At 39.8% G+C, this 18,429-nt stretch overlaps 1 protein-coding gene across 2 annotated transcripts in view; it reads left to right on the forward strand.

Moving 5' to 3' along the window:
* The window catches only part of stox2a (storkhead box 2a), a 28,112-nt gene that overhangs the window by 3,296 nt on the left and 6,387 nt on the right, over nucleotides 1-18,429 (forward strand). Inside the window, exons 1-3 of one of the 2 annotated variants that reach the window (XM_011476930.4) lie at nucleotides 6,060-7,472; nucleotides 8,758-8,910; nucleotides 11,698-14,209. In XM_011476930.4, the coding sequence (XP_011475232.1) occupies nucleotides 7,298-7,472; nucleotides 8,758-8,910; nucleotides 11,698-14,209 (2,840 nt within the window). In that variant the 5' untranslated portion in view covers nucleotides 6,060-7,297. Of the gene's footprint in view, nucleotides 1-6,059; nucleotides 7,473-8,757; nucleotides 8,911-11,697; nucleotides 14,210-18,429 lie in introns of those variants that run through there. The other variant, XM_011476927.4, reaches the window with a different exon arrangement.

The raw sequence follows: 18,429 nt of genomic DNA on the forward strand, positions 1-18,429 counted from the left end.
CTTTCTTTCTTTGTCTGTTATTGTACGGTTAAGTGTGGCCACCATTCCAACAGAGTTTAGTCAACATTTTACCAGAGGTAACCATTAACTAGTTGTAAGTGCTTCATCACCCAGAGGCACAATTTTGCTCCATGCCATGTATGTTGCAAAACCGTGTTATTTAAAACTTTTCAGAGAAAAAAACAGGCATTTAAACCTTTGGAAAACTTTATGCAAACATTTTTCCATTCAGAAAAATGTTCAACTATTATGGTTTGGTTGAACGAATGAAGGTAATCTGTGTGCTGGTAGAAATGCCTTTGTTTCAAACAATTCATGAAACACTCTTAAGAACTACAAGCTGGATTAAAACATTTAGACAAAAGTTGTAAGTTCTGAACTGCGTTGACATTTTTTTTAAATACATACCTCGATCAGATTAGCCAGGGTCTAACAATAGCCTGGGAGGAGTGTGTTCTCCCTATAGGAAGGAAAAGTGCTGCATTTGCTCAGGAAAAGCTCGACCCTGCTGTATTTCTGTGTTGTGCCACAGGTCTCCAGTGGAAGGAAAGGGAGGGTCTCCATGGAGAATTGAGGGAAATGTCTGATACAGTTAAATTTGTTGCCATATAGTGAAACGAAAGGTCAGGGTCCGGAATGTCACCTGTCTGTTGGAGCAGGAGAAGGGGCTTTAAAAAGAGTAAATTCATCATTAGAGGGCAGAAAGGACTAAACAAAGTCTGTAAGTTAGATGGTCAGAGAGAAACAAACCACATTCTAGGGCTTCTTTGACCAGTGTTTTTTAGGATTTATTTCATGCAAACTTATTTCAGTAGCTTAAAGTTTATTGACATTTAAAATGTTGCAAAATTCACTTTAGTTCCTAAAAAATCCAAACTGGATTGATCTAAAATATACACAAAAAGGAAAACTCTGTCAAACTATAACATGCTGTTAAAAAAACTGTAAACATGCTGTGGGTATTTAAGCTACACTTAGCAAAAAGTTTCAGACTTTAATTTTTTAATTATTAAGTATACTTGATTTTAAGTATATGTATTAGTATAAAAGCATACTACTATAGACCATGTATTTGTAGTGTAGGAAGTACTGACTGAACACATCCTAAAACTAAATGAGAATATTTTTAATTTTCAGTATATAGATATTTTTAAAAAGTCACCTTCAATGATATTGCCTCACATTTATATATTTCAGTATAGACTAAGCATACTTGTAGTACACTTAAACTACTTTTTGCTAAGTACAATAAAATTTTATGCTGATTTGCTGTGACATAATGGAGTTGCAATGGAGGGGAATAAAATTATGAAGAAAAAATTGATGTTAGCAAAACGTGTTTGCAGATGGATCCAACTTTAACCATTGAACCTAAAAACAATAATAACCAACAAGTGAACGCACACTGACACACCCAAACAATGCACAAGTTTAAGATGATTATAAAAAACAAGTTTGGATCTTGGCAGATGTTTCCCACATATAATCTCTAGCCAATTTTAGCTTCTAAATTATTTAGAGACTTTCAGCAAACAAACTCAGTAAAGTATTTCAGTGTGTAGCACCCATTCACAAGCTGGAGCCTTTTTGAATGATTTTTCACTACACAGTGTAGCTTGTAAAACAACCGTTTTCACTGCAACATCTCAACTTCCCCTTTAAAAGACATTTTAAAAAGCCTTTGTGACCCACAGGATCTGCATCCTTCAGGCCTTTTTCTGATCGACCAAAACCCAAGAGGAGCCACAAAGCGGCACATTAGAGAAAAACACAGCTTTGTATGTTACTGCTATGATGTTAATAAAGGAACTATTGTCTGTTGTGTGAATAAAATATTAAAATATGAAGAAAAACTGTTTTTTTCCCCTAAATATAATATTGTGTTTTATTTTTGACAAAGGCACAAATGACTTCATTTTACAATCAGCGACACCTTGTGCCACACAGGAACATCCCGCTGCAGCAAACGTACTCAGAGGAAAGATTTTGAAAAAAAGGAAGCCAAAAATTGCATTTTCACCCTTTTTCCCTGATTATAACCTAAACATAAATATGACTGTATGGATTATGATTTAATATAAAACATATTTTAAAATAAACACAACAACTGCAAGTATGTAGCATAAGAGAAAGTGTGTTAAACTTATTCTAATAAGACCTTACAGAATATTTTTGACATTGTTTCTGCTTAATATTTGACATTTGTGCATTCTGTAGGATTGTAAAAAAAAAAAAACTTGCACAGTTGATCTTACTGTTATAAATAAGCAATCCTTATTTTTTCAATTACACTGAACAAAAATTTAAATGCAACACTTTTGTTTTTGCTACCATGAGATGACCTCAAAGATCTGAAATTGTGGCCGGTTTAAGGCACACCTGTGCTATAATCACGCTGTCTAATCGGCATCTTGATATGGCGCACCTGTGAGGTGGGATGGATTATCTCAGCAAAAGGAGAAGTGCTCACCATCACAGATTTGTGAACAATATTTGAGAGTGCAGAAAATGTTTCAAATATTTGAGTTCACCTCATAAAACATGGGAGCGAAAACAAAAGTGATGCTTTTTCATTTTTGTTCAGGTTATGTTAAATTTATCTTCTTTCACCCAGAGGGCTGCTAGAAGCTATGACCTAAACACTAGCAATAGAAGAAGTTGGGAGGCAGATGCTCAAACTCTTTTGTGTCGTTCTTCCCAACGTCTTTATACAATAGTTGATCGGGGGGTAAATGTAACTCAAAGTTTGGTTGGTCATACCAACCAACCAAACAACATTGTGATAAGTACAGAGAAGGACCTGTTAGTTTGCTCAGAAGAGTCAAAAAATAATCCATATTTACAGAGAAAATGCCTTTTTGCTGTTCAGCACTGTGCTCAAATAAACTCATCCATGAAGAGAGATGGCAGTCGGCCTCAATTCTCCCCGTTTCACTGCACTTTCCAGTATTTGCTGTCTAAGTTGGACACCTATGCAGACCAAGATAAGTGATCAGTTGACAAAAACCATGTTAAACAGTTTCAGTATTAAATGTGAGTAATTCGCCTTGTCGTAAATTAAAAAATAAATGTAAAAACAGCAACTCCCATGAGTCCTTGCTGCTTTATGACATTATCAAGCTGCTTGTGCTATCTTTACTTTTCAAGAATGTGTTTATTTGGTTTGATCCTATCTTATCTCTTTTTGGAATGCAGTACATGTAACTACCTTAACACCTTCACCTGGGAACATGGATGGACACCCCCTCATCTCTTCATCCCACCTTTATGATGACTCTGCAAACAAGCAGGATTTCAGCTATTTTTGTCTAAATGGCGCACATGGTTCACGGCCTCTTAGGGGGAGGCGAAGGGGTTCGTGACTCTTTTGTGCTTGTTCTGGAAGTAGAGTTGTTTTGCAAGGACACATCTACATGCTTTTGCGTTTTGTTACCACTTGGTGGCAGTCTTGGAAATACTGTTGTGCAGGATTAAGATGCTGCTTGGAGTTGGTCCTTCAGAAAATACCTAAGTCATTCTGGTTAAAAAAATTATAATTTTATTTTATTTATTAACTGAAAACTTGTAATGCAAGACAAGAATGTTCAGTCTAGACTCTTTCTCTGATCTACAGCTTGTTGGTTTTTTCGGGGGGTTTTCATCCTGTACATATTTTTCCCAGTAATTCACTGTGGTTGTACACTTTCCATTTAAGTTTTCAGAAGTCACTCTGTACTGCTTGAATGGTCAGAGTTCTTCACTCTTAAGTATAAGTTGATAAACTCCCAAAAGTTGCTTCGTTACAGGATATTAGTTTTTAAACATTGGTGATTCAATGAAAATCACCAGATAACTTAACTTTGTTATTCAACGATTGTCAGTTTTGGGTTAAAATTAACCAACACTAAAAAAAAAACATTTTTGTTTTAAATTGTGATCTATCTCACACTCTATCAGACTTCAGAAATAAAATGGAAAACAAAAGTTTATTTAAAAAAATGTCAAGGGAATTTTTTTTGAATAACTTTAAATGTATTTATCTTATTTTAACTATTAATTAATACTAATACTTAAAGAGGTTTGATGTGATTTTATTAAAACATCTCTTTTTTTAACCATAAATGGAATTAAAGAACACAAATAAATGAATAGGCCTCCTCTGGAATAACTTTTTGCCTAGTCTTAAGTGTGATCATCAGTATGTTAATGTCACACAGTGAGCGGAGGAGGACTTCTGTTTATGGAACAGGCTAATGGTCACAGTGGATGTGCTGCCCGTCGTCTTTCTATTTTGAGTAACTGGCTCTTTAAGGGAACAGCACTTAAAAGGTAACAGCTATGAGATCATCCGCTTGCGTTGTCATAGCAACAAAGGCTGTTGCAGCAATACTGAGAAATAAAATGGCTGGCGTGGTGTCTCTCTGCCCCCCCTCCTTCCCTCCCTCCACTCTTTCTTTTTGGTATCAGTGAACTGGAGCAGATTGGTTGTGACATCGTCCTCCCTCCGCTCATGCTCCATCCTGCCCTCTCACTTTGCTCCTTATTTTGTCCCTTCCAACCGTCCATTCACACTCCACACATGTGGGCCAGCAGGAGTTTGTTGGGAGTTCTCTCTCTCTTTTTTTCTGTGTGAGAACTCTGAGCATTTTTTTAATGGAATAAAGATATAGGAATCACGGAATCAAGAGCCTTGAAATTAATTGTTGGGTTTGATGATGATCATAATAAAACAAAAAATACAAGAAATAGTCAAAAAGGAATGAAAATAAGTAACAGCCTAATAAATTCTATGCCCCAGACCAAATTTATTTAACACACCCGTTATTTATCATAGTCCTGTTCCCTCTCTAATGAGTACTGTTAAGTTTCAGATACCCATATAGATACGTATAATAAAATATATGTAAACATTCCATTTAAATCTTATTCTCCAACACAATAAGTGCACCCCCGCACGATTTAAATTTATGAACATTTAAAGATGTGTTACAGTTAATTTATTTTATGTATATGCACATATCTATCAATAATAGGGATGTAATGATTCATTTAACAACAGTTTGATTCATATAATAATTTGTGGTTGCCGATCTGATTCATAATCCATATTTCTTCAATTTGAATGATCCGATTCACTGACCTAAAATCAATCCAGTTCATGTTTAGCCAAAACTTCAACCAGTGTGACTCAGAGATGAATAACTGTAGTGAACAGTACAGGTCAAGTTTTCCAGATTCCTTGTATTTCTTGCAACAGAATCAAGTGTAAATAAAAAAAAAATGTACAAGGAAACAAGTAAACAAGAATTAATGGCAAATCCATTCACATTTTAGTTTCATAAAGTTCAACCTACAGAAAAATAATCCAAAGGGAACATTATTAGAACATTCTACTTCACTGCATGGTCACATGTCTTTGCTAAATTCAAAGTGTTTCCACACATTGGACTGGAATGATGGACTGATCAGTTTTTGCTGTCATCACATGTGTGTTGTCTGCTGTGATGCACTTGATTATTTTTACGTTTTAGTAAAATAAACCTACCATGTCTCAAATCCAAATATTTTCCAATATTAATATAATCGATTTTTTTTTCCTTTTGAAACGATTTTATGACAGTATAGGTCGATTTGATTATCAACTTGCCTCCGATGGATCGATCTGATTAGATTGTAAGAATGTCAATTAAGTCGAATAGTTGTAACACCCCTAATCAATAATCACATTTCTATATAAACCTCCTTATGTTTGGACTTTGGTTTAAGTGTAAACGTCAGCTTTGCTCCACATGGATGTACAAACTCATTACAGTCAGGTAAAGCATAAAAAGAGAAGTATAGCATTTGAAAGGGGCCCTTGTCCCTTTAAGAGTACAGGGATTAAACCATAGGATGAGAGATGGAAATGTAATGACATATCCAGAGTTTTTGCACTTTTCCCTGGACATCCTTTTTATTTTATTTTATTTGGAACTTTCTTGTGTATGTGTGTGTTTGGATCTGTTGCTATTTGCTCTCCTGCCTGCCTTATGCATGTCCTCAATCTCTCTTGCATCCTCTCCTCCCCTCCCCTCAGCCTCAATCACCCAGACACAGACGCATGCATGCTCACGCAGAATCACGCACAGCAGGCGGATGCACACACACACACACACATACTCACACACCCTTCCTGGAGGTGCTGGGAGCAGCTGCAGCATTAGCGTTGAAAGAGATTTGCCATTGAGTTTGCGTCCCCCCCTCCTCCTCCTTCTCCTCTTCCTCCTCCTCCTCCACCACCCACCTCCTCCCCCCCACGCTAACGAATGGATGCTACAGCGATCAGCTTGGGATCTTCTTCTGCTGGATTGCGGGAAACAGTGGATATCTGCTCTTGACTTGATTTTTGTATTTATTTGTTTGTTTTGTATGCTCTCCGTTTTTTTGCACTGCTGCTGTCGAAAGGACGATGGGGTCTCGCGCTTGATCGGATAGAGATGGAAGTGAACGTGGCGTCCCCGGTGCTCGGCATACTATTGAGGTTTCACTGCCCCTTCGGGGGGATGGAGCTCTTCTTTTTTTCTTCTTTTTTCTTTTTTCCATGAACCGGATCTTTTGTTTTATGGCCCGAGCTGTCCTGTGGTGAATTGAGCTATTGTAGAAGACCGGGCCTCTTTAGCATCAAATCTGAGACCATCCATCCATCCATCCTCCTTTCCTCCCCTCTTCTAGTTAAAAAAAGGACCAGGCAGATAACCCCCCTCCCTTCCTCCAAAAAAAAAAGGCTCCTCCGAACCCTTTTCTCACCGTCCTCCTTGCCTCCAATGCCCCATTTCCCTCATCTCTACCCCTGCCCCCCCACCTTTCTCCCGCTCCCTCCTCCCACATCAGAGTGGCTACGTAATGTGCCTCCCTACGCATGCAAATGGGGATGCTACAAATGGTGGCTGGGACTGATGTCGATGAAAGGGTGATGCCTCGCGCACTCCCCTGCGCCTCCGCCGCCACTGCCACCACCCCGGACCCGCGTGGGAGCGCCCAGCAGCCGATGACAACCGCCAACAGGGCCGACACGGTCGTTTGTAGCTCGCTCGTGGACGTCAATGAGATGCGTGAATGCGCGTGAAGGAGGTGCACACTGGTTCCTGCCATGTCTGGTGTGTGATCGCTCTAGCGGGACGTTCTCACTGATGCGGGGGAGGCACTGAGCCTGAGGTTGGTCGACCTCCCCCTTCCCCCCTCCCCCTCCCCCCCCCCCCATCCCTTCCCCATCCCCATCCCCGCCACCTCATCCCCAGAGGCCCCCAGGGAGCGAAGGCCATCTGGTAAAGGGGTCATCATGAAGAAGACCCGCAGCAGCAATCTGCGGCGGGCATGGCCCAACTCGGAGCTGCCCGAACGCCCGCTGGAGCACAACCTCTCGCGTAGCGAGAAAGACATCCGTGCAGTGCAGAAGCAGCATCTTCCTCCACCTCCACATTTCTCTCCGTCCCCGCCAAGTTATCGTGCGCCAGGTGAGTCCGACACACCCCCTTCTTGAAGCTCCACCCTCCTCGTGCAAAACTACTCAAAAAGTCCTGTTATGATCTGCAGCCCTAAGTGACTTAGATTGTGTTGCTGTTCTGGGAGTGAGGGATTAGGTCCGGAAAAAAATATTGCAGTTGAGTTTTTGTTGTAAAACTCCCCTGTCAGTGTCACTCATGATGTGGGCACTGGGTGGGAACAAACCCCTCCAAGAATTCCTGACCTTCTTTAAATATCTTTACTCATTTATTCTTTCCCATTTCAATTTGTTTACGCTTTTTTGGTTGATAAAAAACAAAAAAAAAAGAAAGTTTAAAGACAAGGTTTTAGAATAGAGAAGCCCTTATAGGGAAATGTTGTGGCCAACACCTGTGATTGCTGAGATTACATAAGGATCTCATCTCAAAGATAAAGGAAAGTCCAACCTAACTACATTCTTTCATTATAAATCATTGTTTTTTTTTTCAGTTCTGTACTAAAATACTAAAATAAATGGTACAACATTTGATTGAAAAGCAGAAAAAGCTTGTTTTAATTATTGGGAGTCTCCACTTTTCATATACTTAGTAGAAAACAAGAAGAGCTACAAACTGCTATTGCCCAATGCAGTGATTTTTTTTGTACCTTATTTGACAGTCTAGCTCAAATAAAAAAACAGGCAACGCTGTTGTAACTGTGACCATAAAGTAATATCATGCAATAATAAATTACACAGCAAGATTTGCTGCTGCAGCCTCTGCACATTGTCTTGTAAATCTCAGATGTAGGTCAGAGGACAGGGTCATTACAGCACAGATGCTGCAGTGGTGCATTCAGGTTTTTTTTTTTTTACAACCTTCCAGCAGGACAGATGTTTGCTCTCCAAGGGGCTTGTAGCCAAGAGTTCTGGTCGTAGGATGATCTCATCACTCAGTACAGCGGACAGTAAAGCCAGCTTATGGCAGCTGAGAATTTTTTGTGCTGCAGCTCTCAATGTGGGACTTAGCGTGGGTTATATTTAGCCAAGTGTCAAATACGCTGCTCTTGAGCGATTGCTTTACATTTATTTTCCTTTCATAATGTGTTCTCATGCGCTGGGTAGCGCTCCTGCTACAAGCTGCTAATCCACGAGAAACAGCAGCAGTGAGAGGCCAAGGAAGCTCAGCGAGAAGGGGAGGAGCTGTTCCAGGCAGCATCCACACTGCTGCTGTTTGACCATTACATCATAGCTTCACACGGCATGCCCACCTTTCATTCATGATCTCACAATTGCACTATCTCATCCTCCTCCTGCAGGTGACGTGTCTCCGATCAGTATGTCACCCATCAGCCAGTCGCAGTTCATTCCGCTGGGGGAAATCTTGTGCTTGGCCATTTCTGCTATGAATGCTGCCCACAAGCCTGTCAACCAGGAGGCTCTGGTAGAGCACCTCACTGCCAGCTTTCCAGGTACGCACTGTCCCCCGGTTTCCTATGAAAGCACTTTTTAAAAACAACATCGTAATTTTTAAATGGAAGGGTACCATCGATTTTGTGTTGTAAAACATAATGAAAATAAGCCTTCCTCATCTGATTTTAGGCAACTTTCATTTCAAACAATCAAGTGTCGACACTTCTAAACAATCATACCTTGAAACAGTATTATAATGTTTCCTGTTTGTGGTAATTATAAGACTACAAATATAAGAAAACTACTTCTATTTGTTGTTATTGCAGATTTATTTTTTTAATAATTGGCAATCTGTTGTGTAAAATTTATATTTAGTAGAAAATTAAATAATCAACAAGTTTTTGGAGGAAGTATTTCACATGTATATGCCCCAAAACTATGTGACCTTTAAAGTGAATGTCTTTGGTGGTTAAACTAACATTGAATTTCATCCTATTTAAAGTGGGGGAAAAAAGTATTTAGTCAGCCACAAATTTTGCAAGTGTTCTCCCTTTAAAAGACGAGAAAGGCCTGTAATTTTCATCCTAGGTATGCCTCAATTATGAGTACAAAAAAATCCAGAAAATCACATTGTCTGATTTTTAAAGAAATTATTTTTAAAATTATGGTGGAAAAAAACTAATTTGTCAATGACAAACAAGCAAGAATTCTGACTCTAACAGACCTGTAACTTCTTCTCTAAGAGGATCCTCTGTCTTTCACTGGTTACCTGTATTAATGGCACCTGTTTGAACTCATTATAAGACACCTGTCCACAACCTCAAACAGTCACACTCCAAAAGCCACTATGGCCAAGACCAAAGAGCTGTCCAAGGACATCAGAAACTAAATTGTTGACCTGCACCAGGCTGGGGAAACTGAATCTGCAATAGGTAAGCAGCTTGGTGTGAAGAAATCAAATGTGGGAGCAATTAATAGGAAATGGAAGACTACTGATAATCTCCCTCCATCTGGGGCTCCCAGCATAATCTCATGGGGTCAAAATGATCACAAGAACGGTGAGCAAAAATCCCAGAGCCACACATGGGGACCTAGTGAATGACCTGCAGAGAGCTGGGACCAAAGTAACAAAGGCTGCCATCAGTAACACACTATGCCACCAGGGACTCAAATCCTACAGTGCCAGACGTGTCCCCCTGCTTAACACAGTGTCCTATGTCCTAATGTCCTATGGTCAGATGAAACCAAAGTAGAACTTTTTGTTAAGAACTCTACTCGTCTTTTTTGGAGGAAAAAAGAATGCTTGTTGTATCCAAAGAACACCATACCTACTGTAAAGCATGTGGGTGAAAGCATCATGCTTTGGGGCTGTTTTTCAGCAAAGGGACCAGGGCGACAGATCCGTGTAAAGGAAAGAATGGATGGGGTCATGTGTCGTCAGATTTTGAGTGAAAACATCCTTCCATTAGCAAGAGGATTGAAGATGAACATGGCTAGGTCTTTCAGCATGACAACGATCCTAAACACACTGCCCGGGTAAAGAAGAAGTGGTTTCGTAAGAAACATTTCAAGGTCCTGGAGTGGCGTAGCCAGTCTCCAGATCTCAACCTCATAGAAAATGTTTGGAGGGAGTTGAAAGTCTGTGTTGCCCAGCAACAGCACCAAAACACCACTGCTCTAGAGGAGATCTGCATGGAGGAATAGGCTAAAATACCAACAACAGTTTGTAAAAACCTTGTGAAGACTTAGAGAAAAAGTTTGTCTGCTGTCATTGCCAACATAGAGTAAATGACAAAATATTGAGTTGAACTTTTGTTATTGACCAAATTCTTATTTTCCACCATAATTTACACATAATTTCTTTAAAAAATCAGACAATGTGATTTTCTGGATCCCCCCCCCCCAAAAAAAAAACTTTTTTTGTCTCATAGTTGAGGTATACCTGCGAGAAGAATTACAGGTCTCTCTCATCTTTTTAAGTGGGAGAACTTGCACAGTTCGTGGCTGATTAAAAACTGTTTTGCCCCACTGTAGTCTGATCTAGCCTTCGTGGGACAGGTGAACAATTTTTAGCATCTCAGCCAATATTTAAAGTAAAAAAAAAAAAGTTAATGTTATTTGTTTTATAAAATTATCTTTAAAGACCCACTCCAATGAAAATTTTGTTTTTGGTGTTTTTAACATGTTCTTGTGGCATTTTTCTCATGATGGAGAACATGTATTAAGCAAATTATGTCTAAAATTGCATTTCTGAGTGTTCCTTTATTGTATCATTCAAATCATTGTGAATCAGGAGCGGACGAAAAAATGCTGTTACAAAGAGCTTGTGGCTGTGACGTAGAAGCCACAATCAGTGGGCCACCAGCTCCCTGGTCCGCTCCATTGCAATGCATCCACTTGTAGACAAATAGATCCCTGTACATCTTTGTTTTCCTTGTCTGAGCTGGGATCTGGTTGAGAATTATACGGCCTGATTGCTCCAATATTGCTTACCATTTTTGTTGCAGCGGCAATGTTGGGATTGTGAGGGCCTGTAAGCTAGCGGTAGATTACAAATGGATGGTGGGAAATGTGACAACTGTTCCACCAAAAACTCAGAGGTCTAAGGAACTACTGCGTCTTTGCAGAAACAGTTTTCTAGAAACGGCATAATATTAATTAAAAGACTACTGGGAACGCTTTAACAATAAATCAAAAGATGATTGGAGGGGATCTTTTAAAAACTTTAAAGATAATAAATATAACTTTTAAGAGAGAAAAATTATTAATACTATTTGTATTTATATATTAAAGGTTTTGCCAAAAAATGTGTTAGTAAAATGTTACCCAATGTGTGTTTTCTACAGGCGTGCCTACACCTAGCTCAGAGGTTCTGCGACACACTCTGAACATGCTGGTGCGAGAGAGGAAGATATACCCAACTCCAGAGGGCTACTTCATTGTCACACCTCAGACATACTTTATCACTCCCTCCCTAATCAGAACAAACAACAAATGGTATCACCTGGAGGACCGGCTACCAGACCGTCCGCAGCAGCAGACACAACCTCAGCATTGCACCTCACCTCAATCTGGCAGCGTCACACCATCCACACCTGGCTGTTTAAGAGAGAGGCCTCCTCGCAAGAACCACAGTGACTCGTACAATTCTTATCGGGAAGACTCATCCAGACTGCATGCCCCTGTGCTCCAGAATAAGCCACCCAAAGAGCACAAAGGGGAATCTGGTCAAAATAAGCCACCCAAGGATCACAATGGCGGTGAGACTGTACCAAGCACGTCAGCCAAGGAGCACAGAGGAGAGCCACCATCTTATCCCCACCCCCCAGCTCCTACTTCCCCTCCCGTCCAGCCATCACCACCTCAAGATCCAGTTGATAAAAACAAAAGCATCACTTCTTTCCCATATAAAACTGACACTTTAACCAAAAAGAAAGAAGGAAGTAGTGGTGGCGGAACTGGCGAGAAGCAATCTAAAAGGTTTGGACTCAGGCTTTTCAGACTGAGTTTTAAGAAGGACAAAATGAAACAGTTGGCTACCTTCTCAGCCCAATTCCCCCCAGAGGAATGGCCGCTCCGTGACGAAGATGTGCCAACTACACCTATTCCTCGAGAGGTTGAAATGGAAATAATTCGTAGAATTAATCCTGACCTTACAGTGGAGAATGTTGCTAGGCACACAGCTGTGATGAAGAGGTTGGAGGAGGAGCGTACTCAGAAGAACAAAGCAGGGTCCTCTGCCCAGCACAGTGCACGCAGCAGAAGGGGCCGGGGCCATCGGAGAGCCCCACATGGTAAGTCGCGTTCGCACAGTAAACCTCGGACGTCCAGAGGAGACCCATCCGAGGGATCAAACTGGGATCTTGTGTTCATGGAAAGGGATTACCGCTTCTTCAGCCACTCATTAGTACGCTCGCCTCGGGAAGCTATGTACACCTTAGAGCGCAGACGAAGCGGAGGAGCGACGTACCTGGTCCACAGCAACCCCAATATTACAGAATCGTACTGTCCTGTGACCCCTGAGTGGGATGTGTCTGGGGAATTAGCCAAGAGACGGACAGAGATGCCCTTTCCTGAGCCTTCACGTGGAACATGCCAGTCCAGAGTGCAAAGAAGTCACAGTCACAACCAGGATAGGAAGTCACGTCATGATAGATCAGATCAGGCTAAAGAAAGATCTCGGTCCATGGACAATTCTCTCAAGGGCCCAGCGCTGGGTGCACCAGAAGACTTTGAACCTACTTTGGAGGAGCGTAGTCATTACTACACTGATGATGGTACCTTGCGGGCCACACAGAAGTCCTCACATTACTCAAGAATCATGTTTTCTGCTGCTAAGTTCCACTCCGATTTTAATGTGCCTGATTTGGGAAAAGGGAGTTTGGATGATTCAAGGATTCGGAGTACAATAGAGAGGAACAAAAGCAGAGACAGCTTGCCGACATACAATGAGTTAATGGGACTTTCTCCTAAGCCCTCAACAGATGAGTACTTCCAGTGCAATACATCAAATGAAACAATCCTTACTGCCCCTTCGCCTCAGGCAAAATCTGAATATGACACATTAACCTCATCAGGGGGACTCCGAAAGGGCTCTCCAGCTGACCGGCAAACTCCTCACCTTACCTCTCCTCATACAATGGAGTACAAAGAGGAGTTGTCAGCAGTGAAGGGACAGAGTGGTTCTGCACGGCTGACGCCAAGCCAGACACCGGAGCCAGCTCAAACTGCCCGTTTGACGCCGCACCAACACAACGTGGATCCCGGAGGGGGGGGAGGCAGTTTGGTGATCAAGAGGAAAGAGATCTTCAGCAAGGACACTTTGTTCAAACCTCCACATAATGCCTTGTCCACTGGCTACGTGGACAGCAGCTACACCAAGTCTGGCACATTGCGGAAAGCCTCACATGCCAAATCAACAGAGGCCCTAGACAATCCTGAGCCCCAGCAGCCTTCCAATTCAAATACTTCCTCAACGTCACCTGCAGTTTTACAGAGCTGCTTAGAGCCAACAGTCCCCTCCGCCTCCTTTGACTATTATAATGTATCAGATGACGATGATGAGGAAGAGGCAGAGGACGACTCGCACAAAGAGCTGGTGACGGCCGAGGACAACAAAGACCATGGGGAAGTGGGCGGTAATGTTGGAGGCAGCTGTGGTGGTGGGGAGGGAACCATGCAGTGGCTGTTGGAACGGGATAAGGACCGTGATTTGCAGCGGAAACTGGAGACCAACCTTACCCTTCTCAGTCCCAAAGAGACTGAGAACAGCAACAGCCAGAAGTCAGCCCACTCTGCCCGATTGGACAGCATGGACAGCAGCAGTGTGACAGTGGACAGCGGATTTAACTCCCCCAGGTATGAGCTTAAATCAATTGCATGTTGTGGAATACAAATGGTCTGAAGTCTTGGCTTTGATGCTCAGGTGATGAATTTAAAATCTGTATCAGTACATGTAACCCAACAGATGAACTGGGTTTTGATTGACTGCCCTATGAGCTCCTTGAACACAACTTCTGATTTAAGGTGTATTCAGACTGGAAAAATGCTTTGCTCCAGATTGAGTCTGCTTAATTTGTTCTAGATCGAGTCCCAAACCTTGCATTTTGTCTGTATTCAGACTGGCATCAAGCGGACCATTCTGTTACGGTCCAAAGCTTGTAAGTAAAACCACGTGACTAAAGATCTCTTCAGTCATTGGCCAGGAACTACGAGGGCGGATCAAAACAACAAGAAAAAGACAGACGTGCTGCGCTTTATAATTCTTATCGGGCCGTTAACTCATTAAAACTTTGTATTTAGATTATCAGTTTTGAACGTCGGGAACAACACTTTTTACTTGTTACTTTGGTGCGGCGGATGCATGCTGCAAGGCGGTTGGCAAGGAGACGTGTTGTGTGTGCTTTAACTCAGATGATTCTAGCAACTGCAGTGATGAGATGTCTGGTATAAAGGTAGGCATAGGGGTTAATTACATAGATTGTCTGGAAAACAGTGAAAAAAAACGTGTGACACGTTAAAATTGTTTTGATGAACCTCCATCCGATCACATTTTAATGAGTTGCTGTATCTCATCGTTTTGTTGTTATGGGATTGTTTTTAAGAGAATTCTGTTAAGGAACTACAAGGTAGCTTTTAAGGTGAAGTCACAGCAGCGCCGCACGCATGCTGTGAAACGAGACACAGTAAAGCATGTAAGAAGCGTTTTCAGTGGTTAAAATAAAATAAATGTTCTAACAAATAAGAAGTTTCTCTGTTTGATAACACAACAATTGTTGCTTTATATTTTTCTGTGGATCATCTTATGCCTCATTCCTACTCTGTTTATGTTGGCTACGGTGGCCGATTTGGCTCAGTTGTTCCGCTCTGAGGACAGATTGTATTCAGACTGAAGAATCTCAGAGCGAACCGAAGCTCCGTCCGATTGGAAATGAACTGAGATGGGTCGGAGAGTGGTTCCTGGTCCTGGACGAGGGTCTGCTTAGATCTATTTGGACTGAGTATTTGTTCCGAATTCATTCCAGAGTTCGTTTCGGGGGAAACGACCTCTGGTTCACTTTAAGCGGATCAATGTGTCCAGCCTGAATACACCCTTGGTCTTAAACAAATGTACTTACCTTGCACCCGTTAGTGTTTTTTTGTTTTGGGGGGTGGGGTGGGGTGGGGGGTGGGGGGGGGGGGGTTAGAAAAAAGTGAAAAATCCACAAGATGTGCCTGCGTCTCACCTACTTAACTCTTACTTTATTTACTCTTGTGTATTAAATAAGTTCACTGCAAAATTTAAAAGATCCCTATATAATACTATAAATAAAAGACCAAGTCACTGAAAGGCTGGAAATAATTGCGTCATCAGGCTTGAAAAATGTAAACAATAATAATAATAATTTTATTTAGAATGCCCTTTACATTTTAGATAAAATCTCAAACACCACTCTGAAGTTTGTCTCAGTTAGCGCCAACAGTGCCAAGCAAAACCAGCCAACCTTAGAATGAACTAGATCGCACGATTGCGGTAGAGATGCTATACGATTGATGCGATGGCCAATCGGCATGAAGCATAAACCAGGCATAAGAGTGTCTCAAATTTTACTGAATATCTTTGTATATCATAAGCTTGCCCTCTAATACGAATGTCCCAGCCTCTGGAGTTTTTTTCGTATTTGAAATTGGTACAAGCAGGAAAAAGAGATTTTTGCCATCTCTTTGTTGTTGCAGAAGTCCTTAGCCATTCGTCATCCTTAACCCAAAATTTGCTAAATGTTTCATTACCACATCCTTTATGCTTATTCAGATCACAAATGCCTGTTCCTGGCACAATATACCAAACACAAATTATTGTATTGGAACCAAAAATGAGTAATTCGTACAAGCACAAATGTTCTTTTTTTTGTGCATAGTTTAAGCTTTAAAGGAAAATTTTTACAAAGTTCTGACACTTAGTTTATGTTTTATGTTGTTCTCTTTAATTTGAGGGTTAAGAGATATAAACGTTTATAATATTAGGTCAATATCACAGTACAGTATTAAGTCATTAAAAAGGGTTAGAGAAGGGCACATGGCCCAACAGAGCATCTGCTGGAAGATTTTGGCCTGAAGTTAAAATCTGTGGGAAACCTTTCTCACTCTGCCTGCTCACAATGCTTCATAGTAATTCTAGAACAACATGTGATCCACGTTAGCGTATTCACAATATCTGTAACTCCCACCCCTGTTTTCAACATGTAAAAAAACAGACAGATACTGCTTAAACAAATGTTATTGTGACTACAATATACATTCTCTGTTTGTTTTTTCTGTTTTTTATTAGTTTTTTTAATTTAAATTTCTTTTCAAAGGTATATGTTTTTTCTTTCAAGCTTAGCAAGAACAAAAACGCACATGTTGCATCAAATCCAATGGCTTAAAAAAGAGTTAAAGGAGGAGCTTTATCTTTATCTGTGGTCCATCCTTTAGCACAAGCTTAGAAATAATTACAAGCTTCCCATAATGCACTGCAGTAGCATCCAAACAATCCATTATGCCACCATTTTTAAGCACTTTTCTTTGAAACTCTCTTGCCTTTCTAGTCACAGTTTACACAATCTTACTCAAAACAGATTATAAGGCTGCTGGCAAGCCAGAGTAACAATTTCCGACTACTACATCTGTTTTCACAGCCTGTCTTCATGTGTGAGAAAGATTAAACATGTTTTATTGGAAGAGCTGAAGGTTTTCCACATGTAGATAGGTTCAACAGAATTACACATCTTTATATTTACTTTGTTAAATGACTTCAGAAACAATTTGTCCATTTTTGTTGCAATGTTTTTCTTAATATTAGAAGTCAATTTTTCAGAAATGCTTTATTATTCCCCAATGGCAGGATAGAAATTTACAGTAACTCAGTCTTTAGAATCCTTGAACAAAATATAAAAATAAACCTGACTTCTTTGTTGGATCCTGTAAAAATCAACTGAAATAAGCCAATAACTTTGTTTGGTAATTTAATCTAATTATATAATTTAAAATATTTTTAAAACTTTATAAAATAGAGAATTATCTTATTTAACTCTAACTTAGTTGCTTGCTTTAATTGTTTTCTTTTATGTGAGCTCTAGTTTAGCTGTTCTTTTTCTTTCAGTTATTGTCCTGGCCTTCACTTTATGTATGTATGTATGTATGTATGTATGTATGTATGTATGTATGTATGTATGTATGTATGTATGTATGTATGTATGTATGTATGTATGTATGTATGTATGTATGTATGTATGTATGTATGTATGTATGTATGTATGTATGTATGTATGTATGTATGTATGTATGTATGTATGTATGTATGTATGTATGTATGTATGTATGTATGTATGTATGTATGTATGTATGTATGTATGTATGTATGTATGTATGTATGTATGTATGTATGTATGTATGTATGTATGTATGTATGTATGTATGTATGTATGTATGTATGTATGTATGTATGTATGTATGTATGTATGTATGTATGTATGTATGTATGTATGTATGTATGTATGTATGTATGTATGTATGTATGTATGTATGTATGTATGTATGTATGTATGTATGTATGTATGTATGTATGTATGTATGTATGTATGTATGTATGTATGTATGTATGTATGTATGTATGTATGTATGTATGTATGTATGTATGTATGTATGTATGTATGTATGTATGTATGTATGTATGTATGTATGTATGTATGTATGTATGTATGTATGTATGTATGTATGTATGTATGTATGTATGTATGTATGTATGTATGTATGTATGTATGTATGTATGTATGTATGTATGTATGTATGTATGTATGTATGTATGTATGTATGTATGTATGTATGTATGTATGTATGTATGTATGTATGTATGTATGTATGTATGTATGTATGTATGTATGTATGTATGTATGTATGTATGTATGTATGTATGTATGTATGTATGTATGTATGTATGTATGTATGTATGTATGTATGTATGTATGTATGTATGTATGTATGTATGTATGTATGTATGTATGTATGTATGTATGTATGTATGTATGTATGTATGTATGTATGTATGTATGTATGTATGT

The sequence above is a fragment of the Oryzias latipes genome, chromosome 1, assembly GCF_053564925.1.
Source record: "Oryzias latipes strain Hd-rR chromosome 1, Olatipes_Hd-rR_3.1".
NCBI lineage: Eukaryota > Metazoa > Chordata > Actinopteri > Beloniformes > Adrianichthyidae > Oryzias > Oryzias latipes.